Raw genomic sequence first — 27,896 nt, forward strand, 5'->3', positions numbered from 1 at the left:
TGACTAATTTTTATCTGTCATGATTTCTCATTTATTTTGAGGCACGACATCTACCTCTTACAAGCCAATCACTGCTTGCCCATAAACAACCACACAACCCATGTGTCACACACAGTGTCAGACCTGCCTGAGGTAAGCTGAATTAAATGAGAAGCTGCAGAACACTGTTTATTGGGTGGAAAGATAGCAAGCACTCTGTAAAATGCACACAGAATATCTCTGGGTCAATAGGGCAGGAAGGCTGTGTCTCAGGTCAATAGGTTGTTGCAGATAAGAAAAAAAGGAGAAAAAATTGTAGGAGAAATGGGCATAGCTGGACACACTGTAATGGCTGTCTGCTCTGGTCTGATGAGGTGGTTGGGGAATAGAGTACAACAATGTTTGTGTGAAAGTGTGTGTGTGGTGTCAGACTGACCGATGTGGCAGCCAGCAATAAGGAGGCAAAAGAGGAACCTTGCATGGGCGTGCAGTGTCTTGCACACATGTCAATAGGATGTGTGATGAGATGGCAATGGTGAAAGGTGACAGACCGGAGGACAGAGAGGCTAATGGGGTCTCTTGAAAGTCTGTTTAGTTGGAGTAATAAAATGCATGCCAAAGAGGAAGAGAAAGGATCACAAGCTCAGACAGAGAGTGAGGTCAGCTCACTTGGTCTTTCAGAATATGAGACGGACAAGATGATTATGCTGATATGACTCTCAACCCCTGTTTGCCCCATTCACAGCAAGCTATTATGTACTCACCTTTTGACAGGAAAACCTTTCACACCTTTTTTCAAAAATTTCAGCTATGCAAGAGGTAATCTGTTGGTTCGAACCTCACAGGCCAGCATTTGTTCTCGATGGAAAACTATAGCCATGCTGGGAGTACACCATTGTTCCTTCAATGAACCTCTTTTGATACATACAGTACTGACCACTGCAGATCAAGAAACCCCCCTACCCCCACACAATAGTTGCAGGTTTGGAGATGCTCCCATCAAATTAAAAGTAATGAATATATTAATTCATTAGAATCACACTTTCAAACAAGATTTCAAGTTTAGATAAAGCAAATTATGAAATCAGAGCTAAGTAGCAAGGGCAAATGACAATTGAACCCTAAAAGTTTCTTTATTTACTCTCCTAATCACCCTGTTGTTCCAATTTGAGGTTTGTTCAGTAACCATGCTAACTTGCCACCAAAAAGTCCTTTTGCAGTAATAAGTATATCATTTCAACAACGGAGACATTTTCTGATCCCATTTATATCAACCCAGTTATGCCCAATTACATAGTTCAGCATATGACCTCTTTTTTCTTTCTTCAAGAAAGTTTTCCAGTCTCTTGAAAGAATTATTTTGGGGTGAGGTTTTAATCAGAAACCCAAAGGGCCCTAATTCACAGAGGCAACCAATACATCAGTCATATGAAAAGGTCACATGTGTCTCTCTGCTCTTTAAAGAAGGCTATCTTGTGATGGAGACAAACTCAGCTCTGTTTTTAGGACATTAAGTGTGGGATTGCTGTGTCTCCCACATGACCCCACACTTCACTTGCAGCTGATCCAGGACTTCTCTTCTTCTGCTTCCCCTGCTTATCTCTATAAGCATGTGCCAGGCCATCTGAAGATCACGCTGGAGTGAAGGAGTCGGATTGGGATCTTTTTTTTTTTTTCTTTAAGTTATTGAGGTCAGGGAATGTGGAAAGTAGAGCAAGGCCATGGTGATTACATCTTGAAATTCCATGACATTCTTCCAGGACATCTGAATGTCTTTGCAAAAATAAGAACACACAAAAAATAACAGAAGTAAGAACAAACGTCTGCACGTCTATATAAAATATAAGTTATAATTGATATAATGGTTCAATAAATTGCAGACAGAATTTTAAACTTTGACTGGAAACTGGGTAAACAATACATGACACATTTTCAAGATGAACACAACACACTTAAGGAAACTTCAATGACACAGTTTATTTATCACCACTTTATCTGTGTATGTGTGTGTATTTGTTTGTTTGTGTGTTTATGCATGTATTTGCCATATTCACCTATATATGGAACTTGTTTCTGTGTTATGCATATGTCTTACTCATATAATTGTAAAACTTTTGAAATCTTGCTGGATTGAGATAGTTTTTCCATCCTGTACATCACCAAATATTCTGCTTGGAAAAATACAATACAAGTCAAAACAACTTAAATGGTGTCTTTGCAGCACACAACAAGGCCTGGCATATGTAAACAGTGAAAAGTAACAATCGTTTAAAAACATTAACTTAACTGTAGGTTGGTGTAAGGTTTTTAGAATATTCACTCCTCCTTTAAATAAAACAATACACATCTTGATTTTGTAGCACTTTGTATTATTAGATTGAGAGACATAATGAAGTGTAAAAACTAATCAATGGTTACACAGTTTTCAGAAAAAAGTATATTGTATATATATATAGTTTTATATATATATAGATATAGATTTATATTCATTTATAAGCTTTTAAAATAGTACAGTAAACACTTTGCACACATGATAAAAACCACTGAGTGTGTCTGATTGGTTATGTATAGGCCAATGGCATCCAGAGAACCAGATCTCTGTGATGGGTCATTACACTTTCTTTGCCGTCAGCTCAGGAAGGACCTTAAGAAACGATAAGAAGCATTTGAAAAATATAAACAAACGTGAAACATTCATTTTCTGGTATTTTATTCCTAAACTCAAAAATGAGATTCAACATTAACACAGTGATTTGTCCAAATCTCCTTCCTGAAGTGGCTAGCTAAGCTTGAAAGAGAACTAAGCCCAACTTTGGACCACAAGTTCCTGTCTAAAATTGTGATTTTGAATATTCTAGAGTCTGCACACTTGAACCACACAGAAAGAACAACAGAAACAAAAAAGAGAAGGTATATAAAGACAGTCAAGTCAAAAAACCAGAGATACAGAATCTATAGTACTGCACTTGTTTGCTTTTTTTTTAAATTCCTGTACATTACTTACTCCTTCACGCTTTTTCTCTCTTTATCTTCTTGCTCAGTCTCTTGTTGTCAGTCTCCTTTTCCACCCAAAACAGTCTCTGTACAGCTGGCTTAGTGGTGATTGTAGAAATAGCTAAAGGGTTCAGTGTGACATTGGTTGAAGTTTGTACAGAAGCATTGTCTCTCGATGTAAACAGGCACACACATATTTCTAGAGGCTAACTCCCTCCCAGGCAAAGGGGGAAATAACACCTCTCTAATTTAATTAGTCCCCCTTACTCACTTTGATATTTCAATTCCTTCACTTTGTAATCTTATACCATTATAACCTTCATGTGGTCAAGAGTTTCATGCCGGTCTCAGTCCTGCTGAGAGAAATAAGGCCTTGAATTGCTCCTTGGGTATCAAGAGGTTTACAGCTACTCAGTAATTATTTCTCCTTTTTCCTCCCTCAGCAGCCACCGCCAAGGTTTCGTTACAGTTCGCCACCCGAGAAAATGAAGTTTTGCCAAGGTTGCTGCTGTCCAGGTTGCCGTTTGTTTTTGTTCTGTTTCACTGTCTTTAGCATCAGTGTTGATGGTGTAGTACATAAATTCACGCTGTCTCCGACAGGTCTACGTGGAATGAGCTAGCAAATCCTTTTGTGGGCTGAAAAGAAAAAGAACACACACTTGTTAAGACAAATGAAACCTTTTTTTTTCCCTGCAGACTTTTTAGTGCCACAATCAACTAGAAATATTGTCTCTGGAAGGATACATACCACAAAGGAATACGTGAAGTTATTAATACACTCTAATCGCTGGTCCTTACAATATATTACTGTAAAGCTAATTTGGGAATGGCGTGAAAACACGTCTATCAGTCAGGATAAATTGTCAAAACCGTGTGGCTGCTTAATGCATGTGTAACAGATACAAAGAGCTCTAATTGCTTCATTAATTATCAATAAATGGGTCATTAAACATTTACTAAACCTTTTACAAGCGAATCCTGATGATCAAAGGATTACCACAGTAGCGTTCACAGCTATTTTTAAATGCAAACAAGACGACTATGGTTAATAGAATTTCTGCTTGAGATTGCCTTCTAAAACTAAAGAAATTCTAGATTAAAAAGATATGAGATAAGGTAAGCATGAATGAAACGAGTCAATTTTTCCCACTGCAAAGAATACATCATGAACAGTCGCACAGACAGTTTTAATTCAGAGTGAGAAAGACTCTAGAATCTAAAGTTATTGCTAACTTTTTTGCTCAGGTCCCTCTTGAAAATGAGATCTAGATCTCAACGGGGTTTACCTGATTAAATAAAGGAATATATATATATATATATATAAAGCCTCAATGCTAATTACTTTTTAAACAAGCTGATGTGAAAGTGAAGGAATCGCTTGTCTCTGTTAAGTCACAAAAAAGAAGACAAAACAGGTTATTGTGCTCATCATTTACCTGAGAGACAGCCCACAACCAGCATGCAGGATCATGGATGATGGTGGTTAACATGGTGTTGAGATGACTGGAAATGACTTCCCCACTGAATGTGTATATCAAATCCATTTTCTACTCTTAGAGCTAATAGAATATTCATGTAATGTGGGAGCTTTGAAAGAATAGGCAGCTTGAAATGTTCTGCCCATCTACCTTTTTTTTTCCTTTTATGAAACCCATTCAGCTTATTAGGAAATGAAAATCCAAATTTTATTCCAATGTATATCAATAAATGTTACTTGGCAAAGTAAAGCCACTATATTTTCTGCTTATTTCCAACATTGTTGAAAAGAAATTGCGTCTGTGACTTTTCTAGCTGGAAAATCTTGAACTTGTGGTATGAAGTCTTCCTCGTCATCCCTCTCTATGTCAGGTATTGATTCACAAGTAAGCAAGTATAGACACTTGGGTTCTTTTCAGAGCAAAACGGATTTACTCCTTGTAAAGAAGAAGAAGCGTGGGCTGTGCGCTTCACCTCTTGAGCTATTCAGTAGGGAAGTCAGAATGCTCATGCTCAAAAATTATGATGAAAAAGTGAAGATAGATATCCTCTGTCCTTCTTTTCCTTTCCTTTGTGTTCAGTCAAATTGCATCTAGTATTTAACTGCTAGTAAAAGTACACCTCAAGAAACCAGAAAACTTTATTTCAGTAGTTCAGTCCAACACTTGAAACTCATTAATTACAGGGATTACCTAAGATAGAGCTATACTGTTATACTGACATTGTTATGGCCTAGTTTTGATAATTATCCTTCAGACAGCTACTGACATCCTCTACATGAAGGGTAAGGTTCAAAAGTTATGTATTTAAGCATGTCAGCGGAAGACAAAAGTGTGATTTAAAAAGTTGCAAGAGTAACAGGGAAGTTTTGGAACAATTTAAAAATTTCTGGACGATCTGTATATATATCCTGTACGTATATATATATATATACACATATATATAAACCAGACATATTTATATCCAGGATATGGGCTACAGTTGTTGCATTCTACGTGTTACACTACAGACGTCATCAGAAGGATTTCACCTCATCAGAGGGGAAAAAGGGATTGAAATGTTACCCACTGGTTCAAAGTTCTCTTTTTCATCCATTTATTTTTCATACTGGCTTAATCTTTCTGGGTCAAAGGGTTGGTACCCATCTCCCGGATCCAGTGGGTGAAAAGAAGGGAATACCCTGGACAGGCTGTAAGTCCACTCGTCTAAAATTTTGAAAAGCCAAGTACCCTAGCAGGCATGATTGTGGAGGAAGCCTGAACACATGGAGAGAACCTACCAACAAAAAGAGAAAACATGCAAGCTCCAAACAAAAAAACACTGACCGCAGGTCCTTGCTACAAACCTTGCTACAGTGGTAAAAACTGTTTTGTTTTTTTTAAGGTGAAAATATATATATTTTTATTTTTTACATTTAGAAAAGTTTCCAGAAACAAGAGGAAGAGTAATAAGACCCAGAATCCAGTGAGTAAGGATTTGGTTATCAGTGTCATCTGTTGGAGATGGTTCGCTATGTCTTAGCTGGTTAGAGATCAGTGCAAACATCAACCAAGACGATGTCCAGCACTTCACATTTTCATCTGCTAACAAGTTTTATGGAGAGACTCGTTTCAATTTGTACCTGTGCTTGACGCCTGCCTACACTGCCAAGAGTACAAATAAATGCTTTAATGACAATGGTAACACTGCATGACTGACCAGCAAACAAACCATTCAGAATCTTTGAAGTACTGTAAAAAGAAACATGAGAGATACAAGATACTATTAAAGCAACCTGGGCTTCCCTAATATCACAGCAAAGCCACAGCCCGATCGCCTCTACACCAGGCTTTAAGGATGCAATATTTCATGTAAAAGGAACTATAATCATATACTACATACTATATTGTGCAGGACATGTGCAGTATATCTTAACTTCCTAAGATACTAACTTTAGGATTTTTATTATCTATAAACCATACTCATTAAAATTAACATAAATACTTGAAATATATTACTCTGTATAATATATCTATATATCAAGAGTTTCAGTCTTTGAATTGAATTACTGAAATAAATTGCCTTTTTAATGATGTTCTAACTTACTCAGATGATCTTGTATGTCAGTGTGTGCTTTGCACATGATTCATGCAAGTGTTGCTGACCTTTACTAATATGAGCATCAGATAGGAAGGATTTTAAAGGGATGGGTAATTTGGAGAAAAGAAAAAAAAGTGGCCACAGCAGAATAGCATGAGTCAAATTTCATTTTAATTTATTTCAAAATAAGTCCTGTGATTACAGGCAGTATTTAGGGTTATGGAGGGGTTAGGTTAGGTTAAGGATTTTATGTAGGTTTTGAAGAAAGGGGGTATGCAATTAATACATTTTACACTTGAAAAAAATCATATTACAAAAAAAATCTACTTTGACAAAATACAAGAAAATATGAAGCCATATTCTTGAACACCTTCAAAAGCAGAAGAAATAAAAGTTGATAATCAGCATATAATGTCCAAATCAGAATCAAGAGGTATATTCAAAGTCCCCTCCTTTAGTTTCTATACTGGACCAAACCAAAATCGTAGGGTCCCAGTGAGGTTTCATACTGATACTCACAGAGAAAGGTTGGTTTGTACGGTAGGGTCCCCCTATCATACTCTTTCCTCTCTAGCGTGCTGGAGCTGTACTGCTGCTGTTGCTGATGGAGGTGATTTTGAAGGCTGTGGTGTGACTGTGATCTTTGGCCGTCCTTGCCAAAGGTGGAGAATGACCTATCGTTGGACGAGGCGGTGGAGGAGGTCATTGTGAGTTGGTCGGATAGGTTGACGGAGCAGGGTACCTCAGTGTCGGGTAGCGTGGCGTCCATGCCAGGGACGTGCAGATTGCTGCGGTAGTCCGGCCCTTGACGCCCATCTGATGGCACAAAGGACGGCATCCAGCAGCGGTCAGAGTGACCCAGGGCCTTGCACTCCTCTGTGCAGTTGGAGAACAGGTCAGCACCTGCAGAGAACATTCAAACAGGTCAGTCTAAGTGGAAGCAAAACACATAAAGATTGAACTTTATAAATTGGCATTGAGGTTTAGAAGATAACAAAAAGATGGAAGAATAAGACACCGTGATAGACTAAAGAGGGCAAATATTTGGTAATGGATAAAAGCCAAACTGAAAGTGAGATGATAAGAAGACACTTTGAGAAGCAGTACAAGTTAGCAATCCTTCACCAGTGTCAAAAGCAGGAAATATGCAGCAGTATTTACTCGTCAAAGGACAAAGCCAGAATTGATGAAGAGAATTGTTTGCTTTTCTCCTCACCCCTTTCATTTAGAAAGAAATAAGCAATCAAAGTGATGTGAGGTAACGAAAGCACTTCACCACCCTCACCACCCCTCTCATCTCACATCCTCTGACTCTCATTTGATTGTGAAACACCAAGAGACAAAACATGAATTCTTATTTCATAATCCTAAAAAATGACTATCACTGTAAGAAAATGTGACACAAAAGTGAACAAGATACTCAGTTGTTTAATTCCACTCTGTCAATCTTCTTTAGAGAAAATGACTGACTGTAATAAACACAAAAGCTACAGCCAAAAAATTTGAACAGCAGAAAGGTGATCAAATTAATATCTGAAATTATATAATGGACCACTGAGCCATGAATGGGGAAGAATATTAAGAGAAGTGGCAAATTGAAAAACAGAGAATAACCGACATAAATGGCCAGAAGTCTGTCTGCTACATGGCTGGACATGATGTTTACAGATCATGAAATTGATCTGTAAACATCTAAATACTAAAACCTAAACAAGTAATGGTTAAACATTAAACCAGAATTAAGAAATAGCTACCTAAACAAACAGTTTTTCTGCACCTTTTTCTGTCTTGCTGGAAATGTTGTCACAACACCGCCAGAAATTAAATGGGTATAAAATGTGATTACAGTTGTTTGCTAGTTGAGACTCTAGCATACAAGTAGGCAGCTTCTCACAACAATGCTGATGAGGGAATCATCAATACTGATTCCCATATTATGTGATGGGAATGGAGAATTAATGCAGACATCAGCTTACGTCAGAATATACTGCCAATCAACAGTTAGATACAAATGGAGACAATTCCACATTGGTGTGATCATCTTACTGAATCTGATTCAGCGGTGAAAGTTTCAGGTTTGTTAAACGTGGAAGGGCATAAATCAAACTTTTTGCAACTTTTCATTTCTAGTAGTGCTATGACTACTAGAAATATCAGGATTTTCAGGATTTTCTGATATTACAACACAATATCAGAAAATCCATTTGATGATGATACTGATAAATACTGTGATGAATATCAGTTGTGATAAATGAAGATTTTTCTCACTCAAACTTTTTCTCATGTACTTCGAGCACTCTCTGTGACCTCTAACATCATGGGCATTGTAACATTTGGGGGTTGTGGGAATCTACTGAATTGAAATTCTACCCAATAGGCTGGATACTACTGTATATTGGCAGGCATAGTGTAAACTTAAATAATTTGAAGTACATTAGCCATTTCATTGCATTCCAAACAGTCTGTTGCAAAATTAATACTGCTCCAATGTCTATAGCTTTGCAGTATATACAGCCCAATTGCAACTTGCAGCCCTAATTGAGAAATAATCATCCATCCATCCATTGTTTATATCTCATTTTCCCTACATGGGATATGGTACCTCTCTCCAGCAATCATTGGCAAGCCATGATTATAAGCATTTAAAAAAAAATACTTGACTGATAACCAATTATAACTGAATAAGTTGGTGATGATAAAGACAAGAACTCTGGACTCCCCACTCTAAAAATTTGCCCATTAAGAAAGCAGATTAAAACTTACAGTGAAACAAACATGGGCAAATTTTAAGGCTGGCTTAAGGATGATTGTGCACATTGAATCATTTTTTACTTTTGTTTCTTATGTCAGATTGAATGCTACTGCTCTGCTTGTCTATGCATTTCAGACATGCCCCTTCTGTCTGATGGCGATTTAACAAGCTTCAAACTAAGACAGTGTGGAGTTGCCCATCATGCGCCCAAAACAATAAATTCATTCAACTTTTACCGCAAACTCTTTGGAAACTTGCTGGACTGCATATTTTGCTTCTAAGACTATATCTAATGTACATATATCTGCAGATATTGATCAGCAAATGGGTAAAAACATATTTATTTCATTTATAGATCAATTAACAAATTCAGTAATCAAAAGTAGTTTCACCTTTTTGAATCCAAGCACAGACTTGAATGTTAAAGACAGAAGTAGACCGGAACCAAATTTTAAAAAATTCATAAAGGAATATCTTTACAAAACAAAACCAATGAACATATTAACTTTGATTTAACTCTTGGTGACATCCATTAGATCATTCTAATTTTAAAACTCTTTCAGCAACTCCCCAACACTTTTATCTTCCATTACATTGTCAAAGAACTGCCACTGTGACTGATTCTGTTTTCTGTGTTTGTGTGCATGGTGTGAATCTAATGTGGCAACTAATTGAGGCCCCCACGGAGTGCAAGAAAGGCAATAAGACTGCACAGTGGACATAGAGCCAGTGCAGACACACGGCTCACAGGCAGCGAGGGCCAAACAGGCTTCGGGTGCTATCGATTTCACAGACAGCAACAACAGGCGGGAAAAAGGCGACAACACAGCAGGAACCATCAGGAAGGAGAAGGGAGACCTGCGCAGTCACAGATGGATAGAGTGATGGTCAGATCAAAACAGATGGAGACCAAAGAGGGGTTAAAGAGGCGGGCAGAGCAATGAAAGACATTGATTTAAATGAAAGAATGTTAAAAATATCTCACAACATGTGCGCGTTTCAGTAGTTCTATCCTATCTTGTGCACATATTTTCCACATATCTTCAGGTTTCCTCTTTGAAAAAAACTTTTTACAGTGCTCAACATGAAATGATTACCTTCTATCTTTTTTCACATTATAACCACAAACTTCAGAGTATTTCATTGCTATTTTATAGGATAGACAAACACAAAGCAGGCGGAAAGAAAAGAATACACGGTTTTCATTTTTCTGACAAATAATCTAAAGAGGGACCTGAAGGGGAATTCAGTCCCCCAACCCATGTCAACACTTAATTGCTGCAAATACAACTGAAAGTCTTTCCAGGTATCAAGCTCAATCAGATTGCTTTGTGTTTGTAAACAATTGTCAAGACTTGCCACAGAATCTCAGATGTATCTAAGTCTAGATTTTGGCTGGTCCATTGTGACATGTTGTTGCCTTAAACTGGCCCAGATTGGCTAATCGGGAGCACTGGGGCATTCTCTGGTGGGCTGGTGTGCAGTCCTGGTAAATGGTCAATGTACCCGTACTTGTACGTGTTTATCAATTCCAGAGTCACACTACATTCGGTCATTCACCCATTCACATACACATTCACGCGCTGATGGTGGCAAGCTACTAGATAGTAGCCACAACTGCCTAGGGCCAGTGTGACAGGGCACTGATGCCACCAAGACTTTCTCACCACCACCGGCAGACAAGGTGGATGGACTGTTTTGCCTAAGAACTCGACAAAAGAGGTGAACAGAACTGGGATCATAACAACCAACCTGCTGATTACAGGATGAACTCCTACCGCCATCACCCTAAATCACTGACAATGGGTTGATCACATATGTTGATACCGGTTTATGATGCAGCCATTGCTTGAAAACTGTTATTGTACTTTGAGTCAGAGACTATGTAAATGCTGCTAGACACAAACTGTTTCCTCTCAGCCTCTTTTTGTAAGTTACATGAACATAAATGCTTTCCATTGTATGTTGTATACATCCCATACATATCCTACATATCCTAGGATATGTAGGATAAATCCGACATATATGTAGGATATGGGGTCCTACATATCCTACAATCAGGATATGTAGGACCCCATATCCTGATTCAATATGCCTGAATGAAATAAATGGTTCATTAGCAGGCATCTGCATGCACAGCTGACATGTTGAGAAGTTTCAAATGTGAGAGAGCTGTGTTTTATCTTGGACATAAATCAAACTTGTAGGACACCACCCAACTTCAGCCAATGAGGACTGAAGTTGAGCGCCACTGATCTAAACCATATCATCATGGTGCAGGCTTTGTGAAGATGTTTTTTCTTGTTCTTTATAATCATGCAATACTTTGTTTTGCAGTACCACAGTAAATCTAATAAAAATAAAATAACATGACAAAACACAAAAAATGATTCAAAGGGTGTGAATACTTTTGGAATGCATTGTAAATATTGGACTTTTGCCTGTAACAGTTTTAAAATGGTTAAGAAATTAGAAAAAACTTGGGGGCTTGTAGATGTAAAGACATACCTTCCTTATTTCATCACAAGATTCAGAGAGAGCTTTTTGAACCTACGACCTGCATCTACAATACTATTATTTACTTGAGTAAACATGCATAAAAAAGAGGAGATGTTCAAAATCTCTCATTCATAGTTGGCAGTTGCTTTCTTCTCTTTTCTACTGAACATGTTGCATTTTATTTTTCACTTTTTTTAAGACATCTCATACATATTCAGATTGTATACCCTTCTCCCATCCCAGAGTCCCACACAATGAGCCCAAACAGGACCTTTGCTGCCAAAGGGTGCGTTAGTTTTCATCCCGACCTAGCACACAAGAAAAGCCACTCAGTAGAAGCAAGAAGGGTGGCTGAAAACGTGGAGAATATATATGAAGATATCTCCACAACTCCAAGAGGATCAGCACAGTTAATGCTGTTCTGGGCAGCTTTTGTAAATGCCAGCTATGTTTTTGAGAGCCATTTCCTTCAACATACACTCTAATTCACCTTTTATGCTGATGTATATTTATAGCATCTTTAAAGGTTGGATGCATATAAATCATTGCATTTCTGTAATGCCCATCAAGCTGTTGGCCTTTAGCCTTTTTTATAGACTTCCCACAAATGCATGCACTCTCCTGACATAGAGGACATTGACCTCGGGTCCTCCTGTCATCTCTTCGCTATTGTGCTGCCAAGGTTTTCTGGAACCTGCAATGTGTGTGTTCTTCTAAATTTGGAAACAAATCAGCAGAAGGACTAAAGCGCAGGTGCAAAACTAACAAAGGCCCAGGCAACTCTGGAGAAGGCAGGAACACTTGCACCTGGACGTGACAAAGCTGTTGCTAAAACCTTTACTGCTCTTTTCATCACTATAAAGAAAGACACAATAGTTCCCAGCTTATGATGCAGGACTAAACTGTAAGCATAAATGGCATCATTTTGGGAGTCTATGCTCCATTTGATTCTGTGTTTAGACTTGATAAACCTAAACTAGAAAATTCTTCACTGAACAAATATTCTCTAAATTAGAGATTTTGTTTTGTGAAAACATTAAAAAAAGAGATCATTTCCAAGAATTTCTTGAGCCTTGGGCACCTCAAAAATTTAGACAAGCTAGAACATTACAAAATGTTGTTTAGATTATTAATGTTGTTTAAATCTATGTCTAGCTACCTGTATGGAATAACTCTTATCAGCTGATTATCATTGGTAATTCTTATAACAAATGTAATTTTTTTATTTCATTTATTCTTTCTATTTTTTCTGAGAGGCAGTGTTGTGTGTGTGTGACAGCAGAAGGAAGGGCTTGCCCAGGGCACCGTGCACAAGCCACATCTGAATGAGTATATTTTACAGTCACATTTATTTGTAAATTTATTCTGCATCTATCAGTGCCAACTCTTTATCAAACTTAGAAAATGTCACATCAAAGCTCCCAATCTACTCAGAGAAACTTAAAAATAAATATTATTAACACCTAGGTTTGGCAGCCAACTCCCACTTGCATGAAAAGTACTTCCTAAACGTGAGGATATGTAAATATACATGAGTAAACAGATAGACAGGCTGTGCTCACATGAAACCGAGTGGCTGTTGATCCCCATGATGCACCTTTTCCTCCTCGGGCAGGAAGAAAAACAACAACCAAAACAGTGACTAGCAATGACAGGCCCTGCCAGCAGTCTCTTCTCATCGTGACCTCAACAGGCAGGAAGAGCACATGCTTGTTCCCTTTTTACACACACACACACGCGCACGCCCACCCGTACATGCACACGATCTCCGAAGAGAAGGTGCAAACGAAACCACACATTATAAACACAATCTGTGTGTTAATAAGCAATCAGCACTTCGTTTTTTTCCCCCACTTGCTTATTTTCTACATTACATCTCTGCATGTTTCTAAAATCCCATGTCGGTGCCATTTGACTAATTGCGTCGTCTGATCATACCTCCAACGACTTGGAGCGAGGAAATGAGGGGAAAACAAATTTCAGGGGAAAAAAAAAATCAACTCCATCTTGATATTCACTTTGTGGGTATATTGTGCATATCTTTTTATTTTACAAGCACCCAGTTTGTGTTTGTTTCTTCCTCCAACTGTATCAGTCCATCTGCGTCTTTTCTTACATCCTCTGTCTCATTTTCTGGCATATTTAATTTTCACTACTCATTTCCTTTTTCACCCTTTTTCTCTTTCCCTCATCCCCACCTAAATTACCCCCATGTTAGAGTTTGTCTTTTGTCCCTATCTCTGCTTACATCTTGTTTTCCACAGCTTCAGGAAGGATTCTGACGCAAGAAATGACCATTTGGACAACAACAAAGGAGTAGCACAACTTCCTGGTGAAGTCTGGCCAGCAAAACTGTGATGAGTAAACCAGAAACCTCCGTGGACCAAAACACACCAAGATGGCCTCCACTATATCTGCTAATGACAGCCAGATAAATGGTTCCCAGCTATAATTTTCACTGTCTGCATCCCAGTATCTGAGCCAAAGGGAGAGCCAGGAGAGCAGCTTCCGTACAAGTGTCAGTTTGATTAATATTTCCTCTTTTATACCGTTAGAGCAAAACGCTCAGGTTGCCCATTGATTATTGATACATGCTTTGTGTTCTTTATAGCACTCCTCAATAAATGCAGCAAGCTGGTGTGCAGTGATATAGGATTTGCTTGGTTTACTACAATCAAGTTCAATTCAGTTTATTTATATTGTGCAAATTCACAACAAGTTTCTTCTTGACGCACTTCACAAGAAAAGTCATTCCAACGTTTGTTTCCTGTTTCCTAAAAGGCTCCATAACCCAAATAACAGCAAACACAAGGCCATAAACCCTGTAAACCCAAAAGTAACAAATTAAATTCTATGATGATTTTAATATATATATATATATATATATATATATATATATATATATATATATATATATATATATATATATATATATATATATATATATATATATATATATAACTTGGGTACATAGGAAGCCTTTTATCATCCTTACCCTCAACAAGATGTTTTAATATATACACACCCCTACACACCCCCACACACACGCGACACACACATAAGCACATAGCTTAAAAAAACAAACTACAACCAGCAGGTTCTTTCTGTCTTCCTGACAGTCTACCATCATCAGGATGTTTAGTTAATAAACAACATTCAAAACAGCCATAGCAAAATGATGAACACTAAGACAGTTTTGTTAATTGCTAAAGAGATGCTGCTCTATAATCTAATTGAAAAGCTAGCATTTTGATAGATGCTGCAAACATTTGACACCCAATACACAGTTGTAAGTTTACACTTTTTTCACAAAAATCCTAACTGGCAGTATTTTCACTGTCTGAGCCTAATAAATAACTTATTTTAAAGGGCAAGGTTGTTTACAGAGACTTCATAATCCATTTTATTTGTTTTTGGTTTGCTTATTTATTAATGTATATTTAAAATGTCTTCCAATTCCAGTGTTAAATGTTTTTACAAATTAATTTATTGATCTTTGAGAGAGTGTACTTTCATTACTATGCCATTATCATTATATTAGTTGAAAACAGGTCTCAAAACGACAGTATTATAATTTATTGCAGTAATTTCTGGGACTATTTATTGTCCAGCAAAGTCTGACAAGCGCACACCCACATATCAGTGGTTTAATGATTGCAGTCACAGTATTGCATTATCTGAGTATTGGGAAAATACTAGTCCAGATCACATGCCAGTCAATCAGTAAGTCTGAATCTCATGCTGCACTATGATTTGGCATCAGCTCCTTTACTGATTTCAGCATGCAGGGTGGTTTAACGAATGGTAAGAGATTTACTTTCTGATTCATTTGGCTAATATTTACAAAGTCTGACCACTTGGGTCAACCAGAGTGCACTGACATTTCATTTGTAGGTGGTCAGTCAATTCTTAAATTTAAAATAAAATAAAATTGTCACAGAAAAATAACATACCCATTTATGACTAGGAATTCCACAGCACCAATCCCAATATACACACAGCAAGCGTGAGAGCAAGCGTTTATGCATACACAAATGGCTGCCACTGGAGATTCACGAATTTCTCAAACATGTATGGAAGAATCAAGGCAACACTCGTATGTTTTTGATGAGGGAACAAGATAATAACACCATATAAAGTACAAAACAATTTATTTTACATAATACCCTCTCCCCTCTTTAAAACTGAAAACTAAGGGTCTCTGCATAGTTTTTGAAAGGCACATTGCTTCAACTTGGCAAGCATAGAGGGTTCATATACCCATTATTTCCATCATTAATAAAGATTTTATTGTTTGGAAACATTATTCCTGTCATAAGACATTTTGGATCCATTCATCATCTCACAACTCTCTTGATTTCTTCTTAACAATTAGAGCTTTTCAACTTTCTAAATGCCACAAATTACATTTTTTAATCAGTCACACAACTTTAACTTAAATCTTTAAGCCTTTGCCTACTTTCTGTCTTTAACTTCTCTTTATATTTTAGAACTGGAAGAAAGGGGTGTATCAAAGCCCTGTTAGCTAAATTCCTCTGACAGTGTAGTGACACGGGGAACTGCAACTCAGTACACACCACTAATTCATAATCAGCCATCTAATACACCGTTACCACAGTGATTTAATTGTACCATTTGTCACGGCTGTTGTTCGCACCAAAACAAACGTCATGATAATGATCGTTTCCAGTCTCCTTCCCGTCTCACAGCCTTCCACAGCTGATTGAACATTTCGAGGTGTCTATTTTTTTTTTTCTCCCACCTTAATTCTTTATCCGGTTTTATCTGCCACCTATTTTTCTGTTTTGCCTGCTCACTTGCTATCTTTTTCTAGACACAGGATGAGAGAAAACAGTGCCTAATTTTGGAAAAAGCAGGGTGGAGAAGTAAAAGGTGTGGCGCTCAATCAATACGGCTCTGGCTCCTGATGCGGCGGTGCCTCGCTCCAGACACCAGCTTTCAGAAAAGCCATTTGCTCACATTTTCAAGGTATACCAGCCTCACAGGCAGTGTCCCTTTGATTTAAAACGACATCAGGAGACTTATTTTCTAAAGTGTCAGACGAGCGGCCGAGCGGGAAGCTACGACAGGTGTAGTTGATGATATGCCAACTGGAAATGGTTTCCCCCTTGATTTGAAATATTCTGAAGGTGCACCAAAAGGGGAGAATGTGTGGCACGTTCCCATATGGAAACCTTGCCTGTAACCCTCCTTTGATAATTGCTATGCAAAGGATCTGGAAATGAATTACTGATCAGTGGAGTGTTACAGAGAGTCAACGTGTGAGGGAGACAGAATGAAGGATGAGACCCTGACAGAAAACCAGGAAGAGAATATATGTGTGTCAGACAAGCGCATGCACCTCCACACCAAGAATGAGAGCATGCATATATTCATATGGAATACATTTGAGCTTATGTATGTGTACATACAAACAGTGTGCCTTCTCAAAAAGGCACTTCAAAAATTCCTTAATTTATTTATGGGGTAAGTTTTACTTACTTATTTATTAATTTAGTTGTAATTTCTTTTATACTGGCTTTTGCATTTTGGTTACATTAAGAACACAGTCAGGACAAAGTAAAGTGTCTTGTAAAAGTCTTAATAGACCACTTGTACATTTTGAAACATTGCATACAATGTATTTTATTGAGTTTTTATTATGGCTGAGAATTAATTTAAATATTTGTTTTTTGAGATTAGATTGCACAATTGCATTGTGGAATTTAAATCCATATGTCATCTTCACTAGTGTAATTGAATGCAGCCCATAATGATTTGCCAGCTACGTGATTTGCCTTTCCTCGTGTTTTTCTGGTAGTGGGAAGCTATTTATTGACAGGTGTTAAGTCATTCAACAGTGTCTTTATAAGACAACTATAAGTACGCTGAACTCTGCTTTTAAAAATATACTTGATAGATGACTGTTACAACAGAGGACCAACATTTAAAATCTAAAGCCAGAGAATATCAAAGTTGGAATCAGATATACCAACAAAGTAAGAGAAACACAACAAAAGAGCTGAACACGCTTTTAAAATTCTAACATTTTGTTTCTGTTTTTACATTGCTTTTTGAGTAGACAGGGGGAAAGAGTTCAAGAAATACTCTAAGTCAATCAGATGTAAAAAACCCAAAATGTACTGGCTGTAAAGAGCGACACAGATAGAGGTTTAACAACTCTGAATATAGAACTAATACAATATAGAAGTAGCCTTTTTGACTACTTGGAAAATATAGAAGAAGCCTATTTTATATGCAATTATGTTGCATGATTTACAAAAGTGTAAAACTCCTGGTTTAAAACCAATATGACATTTTAAATGTAACTGCATCTCAATCTTTGTTGGTTGGGTGAAAGTCAAGACACTCCATTTTCTATTAAGTTAAGAAATTATTCATTATAATCCAAAATGTATTTATTAAAATTGAAATATTTTGCCTATTATTTTATAAACTGGTCGAGACCTACACCAACAAGCTTGAAGCTGTTGTTACAGTGACAGGTGCTACTATAAAGTATTGGTTCATGGGACAGATGCAAGTCAAAATACAATGACATTTGCAATTATAACTAGAATAATTATGGGAAAGTTTAGGAGACAAGTATAGTTTTGCAAAGCAAAGTACTATATGTTATAAACCCTCTGAGAAAATCAACATTCCCATTGCTTTCTGTTAATAAATTACTCTGAGACAACTGAGCAGTGTCTGTGCTATGGAAATACTGTCTATACTAGGCACAGTTCCAAGCAGCACCTTCCACTCTCTCCTCTTACACTTAATACATTCAGGCCCTTTCGGAGCACCATTTCAAAGGAGAGTGCCGTTGCAATACAGACATTATAACATAGACTTGCTTTCTTTAGACATAATACATACAAGCACACAAACACTCAGGTTACATTTAGGTATCAGGCACACACCTACACCTTAAATCAGACGGTGCTATACCTTTACACCCACACAGACAAACATACAGTGCCTGGTTTTGTTTACAGAAGTGTGTGAAACTCAAGTGTCCGTCTTTCCAAAATACCAGTCGTGTGGTATTACCTCCCGTCGAGTGGTAAGCTGTTCTCTTCTAAATCCAACATGAGGAACAAATGTTGGTTTCCCTTGTATGAAATACACAGTCGAAGCACCAACTGTGTATACTCCCCTGCGTGTGCCAAATGAGCAAAGCACTGAGCCAAAAAAGAAAGAAAAAGGCTGAAGAAACATGTCATTGGTTCAGAAGTATAATGCCTGTCACTGTGCTCCAAACGCTAGCAAATTGGAATTCAAGACAATTTTCCACCTAAAATAAGTGTTATACTACAGTCTCAGGCATGCCTTGAAAAATCATGTCAGGGCTGAGTTCTTCCTAAAGTTGGAGACTATGTGCTAGAATGACATGTTAAGATGTATATTGGATATTCTCCCTGTTATCCCCTCACTTTCTCTTGTTCCTTAGCCTATGCAAAAACAGTTTATCACATGTAATATCTTTAAACACACAAAAAATATATATGTTTAAACATCAGCCCTTACATCTATTTCACTAAGCAATGAGCTCCTACAAAAAAAAGAAGGGAAACTTGGATTTCTTCCAATGCTGCATTTCAGTTGCGCATAGTTTGACCTTCCCAACCTGTTTTATGAGCCAGGGCAGGGAGTGACACCAGTGCTGTATACCCACTCTTTATTTAGGCTCAGTTCATTAATAATGTCAAACACTGCAGAGCCTAATGAGAGGCCCATTCACTACCCAACAACGCCTATTGGATCTCCTCTCTATTTGTATTCCCTGCACCGCTACGATATTTGGCAAGCTGTGGTCTAGACAAGGGTCTTACATGCATCACGTGGAGCATTCCCTTACAAAGAAAGGGCAGTTCAATATGAAATTAGATTTTGTATTGCTCCACTTTTTTGTCTGACTCTAGCATGATCAATAAACAGGTACTAACTAAGTAGAGTTTTAGAGAGAATGAAGAGAGACTTAAGATAAGATCCGCTAACCTTCTTTGGAAAGAAGAAGAATCTATCATGCTGTAAGGGCAGATAAGGAATGAGGGTCTGCAAATGAACCCCAAGTGAGAACATAGATGGGGATATGTAAGCTAATTCTAACATTTTGGCTTCATTAAACTTATGCTGAGCATACAAAAATCTGGTAAATCAAAAAATAAAAGGGTGTAAAATAGATAAGTGTGCCTGAAAAGCTGAATCTAGACTAAAGGTCTCTGAGGTCAAATAAAACACACGTAAGAAAACCTATGCATATTTTAAAATTATCGTGAAAAAAAGTGCTTTTGTTATCAGTCTTTCTTACGGCGGCAACCCTTAGTAAAATCTATTGCAACAGGCTCTCCTCTGAAATCACTTTATTAATTATAAAACAATACCCCAAGCTCTGAATATCGTGCAGAGCAGTTTTTAGAGGATGCAAAAAAAGACAAGTGGATACCATTGCAAGCCGGCAACGACATGGTGATCCACCAAAAGCATTAATCAGAGAAGTAGCCAGAAGAGCCATGGTAACTCTGGAGGCACGTTGGGAAGGGTAAGTTGCTTAGCGTTTGTACAACATATTGACTCTAGGGTTGATTGAAATGCTTCTCATTACATCAATTCAGCTTTCATGCGGTTCATTTTCTCTTGACTGAGCCTATTGATTTGTGCAACTAAAGCTCTGTGGGCCCCACACAGCCTCACTGCAAGTCACTGTCCTTTCAGCACCACACTGCTGAAGAAGCAAAGGCCAGAGGGAAGAGATTTCCACTGATACTCTTTTTGCCAGTCTTTTTGCAAGGCTGTAAGTTACAATCAACACATCTGGGGCCTGTTCATACCAGCCAGTAACCTCTGAGCTCAGGGCCTACCCGCACATTCTGCAAATTAAGGAAATGAAAAAATCAACGATCCGCACCAACAACTTCACATTATCCTATTCACAATTGCAAACTCACAATGCTGAAACGGATCAGGGAGGTGTGTAGGCGTGGGAACGGGTTTGTGTGTGTGTGAGGGCAGAAATGGCGGAGTAATTATTATGAGATGTGGATAAACTCACCGGCTGAGTGACCCCGGTTTGTTGCGTCGTGGTCGCTGTCGCCCTGTTCACTGTCGCCGTGACCACTGTCTTTAGAACTGACAATGTCTGCCTCTTGAAATGCAGAACTACAAAGAGGTCCAGAGAGGGAAGGGGGAGCACAGACAGAGGAAGAATGAATATGGTTGTGAGGCAAAAGACACAGAGTGTGGAGGAGGATTAAATGAGAGGGCAAAGAGACAGAGAGGAAGAATCAGAAGTCAAGACCACCTTAATGCGGTCACGGTAGCCATCAAGAGCCTAAATTGGATGTTACACATGGCAAGTAATGAAATCCAGCATTAGAGCTTTAATAGACGCCGCTGTGTCAGTTATGGGACTCATGCCAAATTGAAGATGAACGTTATGGATATGTTGGGAACAGTGCAGGCTCTTAAAACCGCAATTAACAATGTGGATACTGATGGGTGTAGTGCTCATGTTAGAGCTGGTCCGAGGCTGTAAGGGGCCCTAAGCAGAACTTGATTTGGGACCCGTCCAAGTATCCTCAGTCACCAAATCCAAACAATATTCTCTTTATATGCAGATATATAGTCCATGTTTAAATCTTGTACATTATGCATCTAACATAGCTACTGTTATAGCAGCTTCAGTTATGCCACTTTGAAGACATTAACCTTTTCAACAACAAAATTTTTTTTTTAAAAGAGACTGCAGATTTACAAATTATATATATATATATATATATATATATATATATATATATATATATATATATATCGTGAGACAGGTTAGTTTTACCCTACTGATGATGTGTTGTTGCAATAGTAATATATATATATATATATATATATATATATATATATATACATATACAGTACAGACCAAAGGTTTGGACACACCTTCTCATTGAATTCAATGAGAAAGTGTTTCCAAACTTTTGGTCTGTATTGAGTACAGACCAAAAGTTTGGACACACAGTTGTGTCCAAACTATATATATATATATATATATATATATATATATATATATATATATATATATATATATATATATATATAGTGTATGTGTGTGTGCATGTGTGCTCTGATACTCCTGGGTGTCCCCTGAAGGCTTTAGAGGCCTTAAGCAGCTTCTTTGTTTACTTATACTTTAGGCTGGCTCTGGTTCATTTAATAGATCTAGAAAGAGACAACGCCAAACAAGTTAGCATTCCATTTGCAGCTTATTAAATATCACTTCATTCAAAAAATTATCTTGATAAAGATTTAAAATTATACTTTATTGTTTTCACAACCTTAATAAAGGTTTCAAAAATCATGAAAGGTTGGGAAATAATTCTGTTTGGGTGGTGGAGTTTTTAAGATGGACTCCATGTAAAATGGTATCCAGGCAGAAAAAAAGAGATAAAACAACCCTTTTTTGTTTACAAAGTTTAAAAATGGTTCATAGTTTACAAATAGTATTTTACAAAAGTTGTCCTTTATGTAAAATAATTTTGCTGAACTTTGACCCCTGTAGGTAGTGTAGTTTTTAAGCTGAGTCCGATGTAAGATGCTCTGAAACAAGAAATCCTCTCAAAATTGCTATGAATTATTTAAATACTGAAACAAAGACAAATAGAATATGCAGAGAACTTATTATAATATTGTTCAGTTCTAACATGGGTAGTTTTTTTGTTGTTGTTTTTTTTAAAGTAGAGTAGACTCAATAAAATGTAGCGAAATAGCCCTTAAGCCAAGTGCTGCATTTGGAAGGTTCAAATTGGATACTGACTTCAGTCTCATGAAGAGATTGTGGATCAATGAGAGCCTGTTGAATGTCTTGTGATGGTGGATCACAAGACATTGTGGTGGTGACTAGGCCAACATGAAATGGGATGAATGTATGTGCATGCATCACATCGTGTGTTTTCCACTACCTGTTGACACGCCTGGGTCTGTCCACCAGATAGCTGAGTTCTGCTCGTTGATGTTTTGTCTGGAAAGCCAACAGAAACACAGATGTGATCACAACCGATGCAAACAGGCAGATGATTCAAATGCATAATCATAGATTAAGACTATAAAGATAGAATGTGAAACTGAGTCAGGAGAAGCTCTGGTGGAGCGACGTGGGTTACTGATTATGTGTGCATTCACTTGGTGAGAGTCGGCAAGAGGAGATGAGAGCAAGGGTTGTGGTGGGGGGAGTATATTAGGGAGGCGTAAATGATTGAGACGCCTGATGCTGAAACTGAACAACCTTTGTTCACGGTGCTGCCGTGCTGTGTCGTGCGCGGAATACTTAACACACAGAGGACTAGGGATGTGACTGGCTGGTCTGGCTCAACGAAAGCCAAGCAATCAACAAAAAAAGCCACCAACTCTCTTCAGAACCATGAGCAAAATGCACAAGTGGTGCCACTCTTGGGGGTCATAAAGCCTGATATGCATAACAACTTTTATACATTAATGTTAGATAAGAAATTATAAGCTTATAAGTGTCTGAATTCACATAACAAATCACCCAAAACGTATTATAGTAGTCGCACAGCAAAATACCAAAGCAAAACTCACACTGTTATGGGTTCTGATTTCTAATGTGCCCACCCGATTATTTGTGGTCCCCGTCTGGCCTGCCCTTTCTGGATACGTCCCTGGCCCAACCTTAGCTTGTCTCCATTTCTGCATCAGACTGGATTCCTCAGCAATACCTTCCTGTTGCATTATTCCAGCTAATTGTTGTAATGCTGAACAAAATAACTAACTTAACATGCGCTCATTGATTGTACTTAGGATAAGAAATGAAAAACCATGTCTAAATCTACACTTTAATATTGTCAAGAAAGAAAATGATCATAAAAAAATAAAACAGTTTATTCTATATGTGTTGTTGTCATAAGCTAAAATTCGAGTCTTTTTAGTGCAGTGTATTATACCTGATACTACATAAGTCTATTGGATAATAAAATACCACTTGAAACTTAACAACTGACATGTCCAATCACCATTACGCATAACAATGATTAAAGGCCACTGAGCACAGTAGCCAAGTCAAATGCAGAACCCTTTTTCAAAGACTTTTTCTTTGCGTGATCTGGCACTTTAACCGAAAGCAAAAGCAGTTGGGAAGGTTAACCCGTGAAAAATGCGGTTTTCCACACTTAATACATTTTAAGGATGAGAGTTAGGTTGATTCTGAGGTCACAGTGTCTGCTCTCTTACCTCACTGGATAGAATGCTGCCGTTAGATATAATGTCCGGTTGCTGATCACTGTAGCCGGTCACTATTGCCCCGCAGGGGTTGGTGTGATCAGCGTCGTTGCTGCGGGAGGGGCTGCACGGCTTAAGGAACATCAGATCCGTCTTGGCAGACTCCGGTGTCAGGCACACCTGGTAGCAATAGGAGTTCTGGTTTTGGTGGTGGTGGGAGCCAAACCCGCCTCCCACGCTCCCCACCCCAGACTCCTCCACTGGCACCTGTCCAACGGGCCCAACTCCCGTGGTCACATTGGTGCTCTGAACCAGCATGATGTCGGATTTACTCAGCTTCTTCTGCTTCCTACCGCGGCTCTGCCTGCTGCAGCAGGAGCCACAGCACAGACAGCAGTCGCCGGCCAGCAGGCACGTGTACAGATTGAGCTTCTTGTCCTTTTGACAGCGCACGGCCAGCACTATCATGGCCAGAAGGAATATAAAGGACACGGAGCCCAGGGCGATGATGAGAATCAGGGTGAGATCAAGAGAAGTCTCTTTAGCCTTGGAGGCCGAGCCGCGGTCCCCACTGCGGCCCTCCACCACGCTGTCCACTAGTATTACGCTCACACTTGCGGAAGAGGAGAGAGGAGGCTGCCCGTGGTCCCTCACCTCTATCAGCAGGTCGTAAAAGCCCTGTGGGTCCCGCTTGGGGGAGATCCTGCGCGCCGTTCTCAGCTCTCCGGTCCTCCAGTCCATGCGAAACATTCCCATCTCATTGCCCCGCAGGATACTGTAGGAGAGCCGTGCGTTTTCGCCATCATCTGCGTCCATGGCCACGATGCGCGTCACCAGGTATCCAGGCTCCGCAGAACGCGGCAAGTGTTCTTTAGCCGTGCCGTTTTTACCTATAGGGGCTATAACGCTGGGAGCGTTGTCGTTTTGGTCGACTATGATCACGTTAACGGTGGCATTGGAGAACAACTCGACAGCACCTGAGTCCTTAGCCTGGACCATGAAGCTGAACTCTTTCAGCTGCTCATAATCGAAAGAGCGCAGCGCGTAAAGGTAGCCGGTGTCTTGGTTTATGGAGACATAAGTGTCAACAGACATTCCCTGGATGTCACACTCCAATATGGAGTAGGTTATTAAAGAATTCTGTCCTATATCAGGGTCCAAGGCGGTCACTGCGTGAATGAAAGCGCCAGGCACATTGTTCTCATTCACATAAACATCATAAACAGCCTGCGTAAAGCGGGGCGCGTTGTCGTTCTCGTCAGAGACGTGCACCTTAATTGATTTGCTGGTGGCCAGCGAGGGCTGACCTTTGTCTGTGGCCACGACTGTGATGGTGTATGAGTCCGTGTTTTCCCTGTCAAGCGAGCCGTCCGTTACGATGGTGTAGTAATTTTTATACGACGACTTCAACTTGAAGGGGACGTCGCCCATGATCTCACAGCTCATCTGACCATTCTCACCAGAGTCTCTGTCAGAAACACTGAAAAGGGCAATAACTGTGCCCGGGGCGTGCTGCTCGCTCACAGACTCAGTTACGGTGCTGAAGCTGATCTCCGGTGTGTTGTCATTCACGTCCACAAGTTTGACCAGCACTTTGCAGTGCGCAGGGACGGCGTTAGCCCCCAGATCTTTCGCCTGGACGTTGATCTGGTGCGTGTTGCTCTCTTCGTAGTCCACCTCGCCGGCCACTTCTATCCTGCCCGTTCTTTCGTCGATGTTGAACAAGTCTTTTATCCGTGGGGTATTGTGGCTGCTAAAGGAATAAATTATTTCTCCGTTTAGTCCCTCGTCTACATCCGTGGCGTTTAGCTGGATGACTAGAGTCCCCACGGGTGAGTTTTCCCGCAGGTTAACCGTATACACGGACTCATCGAACGTGGGAGCGTTGTCATTAGAGTCCAGAACTTTAACTACCAACAGAGCCGTTCCGGTCCGCTGCGGGACGCCCCCGTCCACAGCCGTCAGCACATAGCGATGGACCGCCTGCTGCTCTCTGTCCAGCGGCTTCTCCAGCACCAACTCTGCGAATTTGGTCCCGTCGCTCTGCGTCTGCACGTCGAGGGAAAAATAGTTATTGTTGGTTATAGCATACGTGCTGAGCGCGTTGGTGCCAACGTCGGGGTCGAAGGCGTTCTCCACGGGGAAACGAGTCCCGGGTATGGCACTCTCAGATATTTCCACGAAAATGTCAGGCTCCGGAAAGCTGGGCGGATTGTCGTTGACATCCATCACCTCGATCTCGACTCGGAACAGCTCCAGCGGATTCTCCAAAAACACCTCCAGGTGCAGCAGGCACGGGATGGTCTGCTTGCAGATTTCTTCCCTATCTATTTTCTCCTTCACAACCAGAGCGCCGTTCTCCAAGTTCACCTCCAGATAAGGAGTCCGCGAACTTGGCACCGTCTGGAACCGGCGAGCGGAAAGTTTGGTAATGTCCAAACCTAGATCTTCTGCGATATTCCCAACTACGGTGCCAGGCTCTTGCTCTTCTGGCACGGAGTAGTGCAGCTGACATAGAGCTCCATTCAGAATGGAGAGCAGAAGTATTGACCAAATCATCTCCCCTCTCACTCTCCAAGTGAATATCAATGCAGAAAAAACAGAAAAGAAAACTGGAAAAAAAAGTGTTATTCCTTTTTCCTACAAGATATGTGCATTTCCAATCTTCCCTGGCAGGAAAAAAACAGCAAAACAAGCTGCAACAAGGCTGTCCGAGTCTAAAAATCCCCTCCTCTGCCTCGGGTCAGTGGAACATTTAGTCGTTTCTGCTTTGAGAAGTGCAGCCATTTGATCCGAGCTTCTTAGTTTTAATCAATTCTGCACCCGGTCTATGACTTTTTGGTATCAGCGCACACAGTCGCAAGCTTGAGCCAACATTCCTTGTGCGCAGAACGAACTCCCCCATTCACTGAAAAGTCAGGAAAAAAGAACATAAAAAACTTAAAATCCTTGTGTTGAAAAACATTGTCAAAAAGAGTAAATAAATAAAGCGATCAGATTTTTTTTTTTTTTTTTTTTTTTAAATGCACGAACAATGAGACTTTCTCTGTGAGGATTTAATCACTGCGCCTTAGCGCTCAAAGCGGATGATGCTCTCATCTCTGCTTCTGGAAGCCGAGTGTGAGCGGCGGGGCTGGTTTTGCGCACAGCTCCTTTCCCCAGCAGCCAATGATATTCTTCAAACATCGGGTGTAATGGCACCTGATTGGGGCTCTGCGATGCCAGCTAGAGCGCACGCCGGGCCATCATAACAAAACCAGTTAAAGAGCCGCTGCGCTCCTCTTTCCTCTCTTTTCCTCTCCTCTCTTCCACTCTCATCTTCAGGCGCAGTCACGGTTGTGGCAGGGGAATCAAAAGTGTTCCGCACCCAGTAAATTAGTTAAGTTGGATATCAGAGTTTATTACTAAAACATTAAAAATATATATATTTAAAATGATTTTAGGTGTCAGAAGGATGTTTTCTCTCTCTTCCTATTATACAAAGAGTTCTCAGTTTGTCAGACCGGATAAAGATAGAGTTTGCCCTTGACGAATCATCCCGCTGTTTGATATCAAAGTGCTGCTTTGATACCAACACATGAGTCAGAGCGCAATAAGAATCCCCATGCACAGCCAAACATGTAAAAATGCCTGCGCAAGTAAAGACAGTCCGTGACGCAATAGCTCACTGTGCAATGTGACCATCCTTCTCTCTTTCCCACTCTTTTAGACGAGTGTCCATTTGGCCCCTTATGCAGAGCATGAATGAAATACTCTAAAGTCAAATCTCAAGATGTTATCACTGCAGGATCATGTCAGTAGTTTTAATTCAGTGCAATGGGTCGTTTATGTTTCAGTCCTGCCATGTTACTAATACCCTGCAGTCTATTAGTTCCCCCCGTTTGTC

General features: G+C 39.5%; 1 protein-coding gene across 3 annotated transcripts; it reads right to left on the reverse strand.

Moving 5' to 3' along the window:
* Window positions 1–1,936: 1,936 nt before the first annotated feature.
* LOC116719964 (protocadherin-10-like) lies at window positions 1,937–27,135 on the reverse strand. Of its 3 annotated transcripts, none has more exons than XM_032562840.1 (5): window positions 24,023–27,135; window positions 22,738–22,796; window positions 20,838–20,944; window positions 7,271–7,431; window positions 1,937–3,609 (listed from the first exon to the last, which is right to left on the reverse strand). In XM_032562840.1, exons 1-5 carry the CDS (start codon window positions 26,567–26,569, stop codon window positions 3,556–3,558), a joined length of 2,928 nt encoding a protein of 975 aa, XP_032418731.1. In that variant the 5' UTR covers window positions 26,570–27,135; the 3' UTR covers window positions 1,937–3,555. The 3 variants fall into 3 exon arrangements, with proteins under 3 accessions (XP_032418731.1, XP_032418730.1, XP_032418729.1); XM_032562839.1 differs by having other exon boundaries at window positions 7,048–7,431; XM_032562838.1 differs by lacking the exon at window positions 1,937–3,609 and having other exon boundaries at window positions 6,678–7,431.
* Window positions 27,136–27,896: the final 761 nt, after the last annotated feature.

This window comes from Xiphophorus hellerii, chromosome 5 (genome assembly GCF_003331165.1).
Source record: "Xiphophorus hellerii strain 12219 chromosome 5, Xiphophorus_hellerii-4.1, whole genome shotgun sequence".
Lineage (NCBI taxonomy): Eukaryota > Metazoa > Chordata > Actinopteri > Cyprinodontiformes > Poeciliidae > Xiphophorus > Xiphophorus hellerii.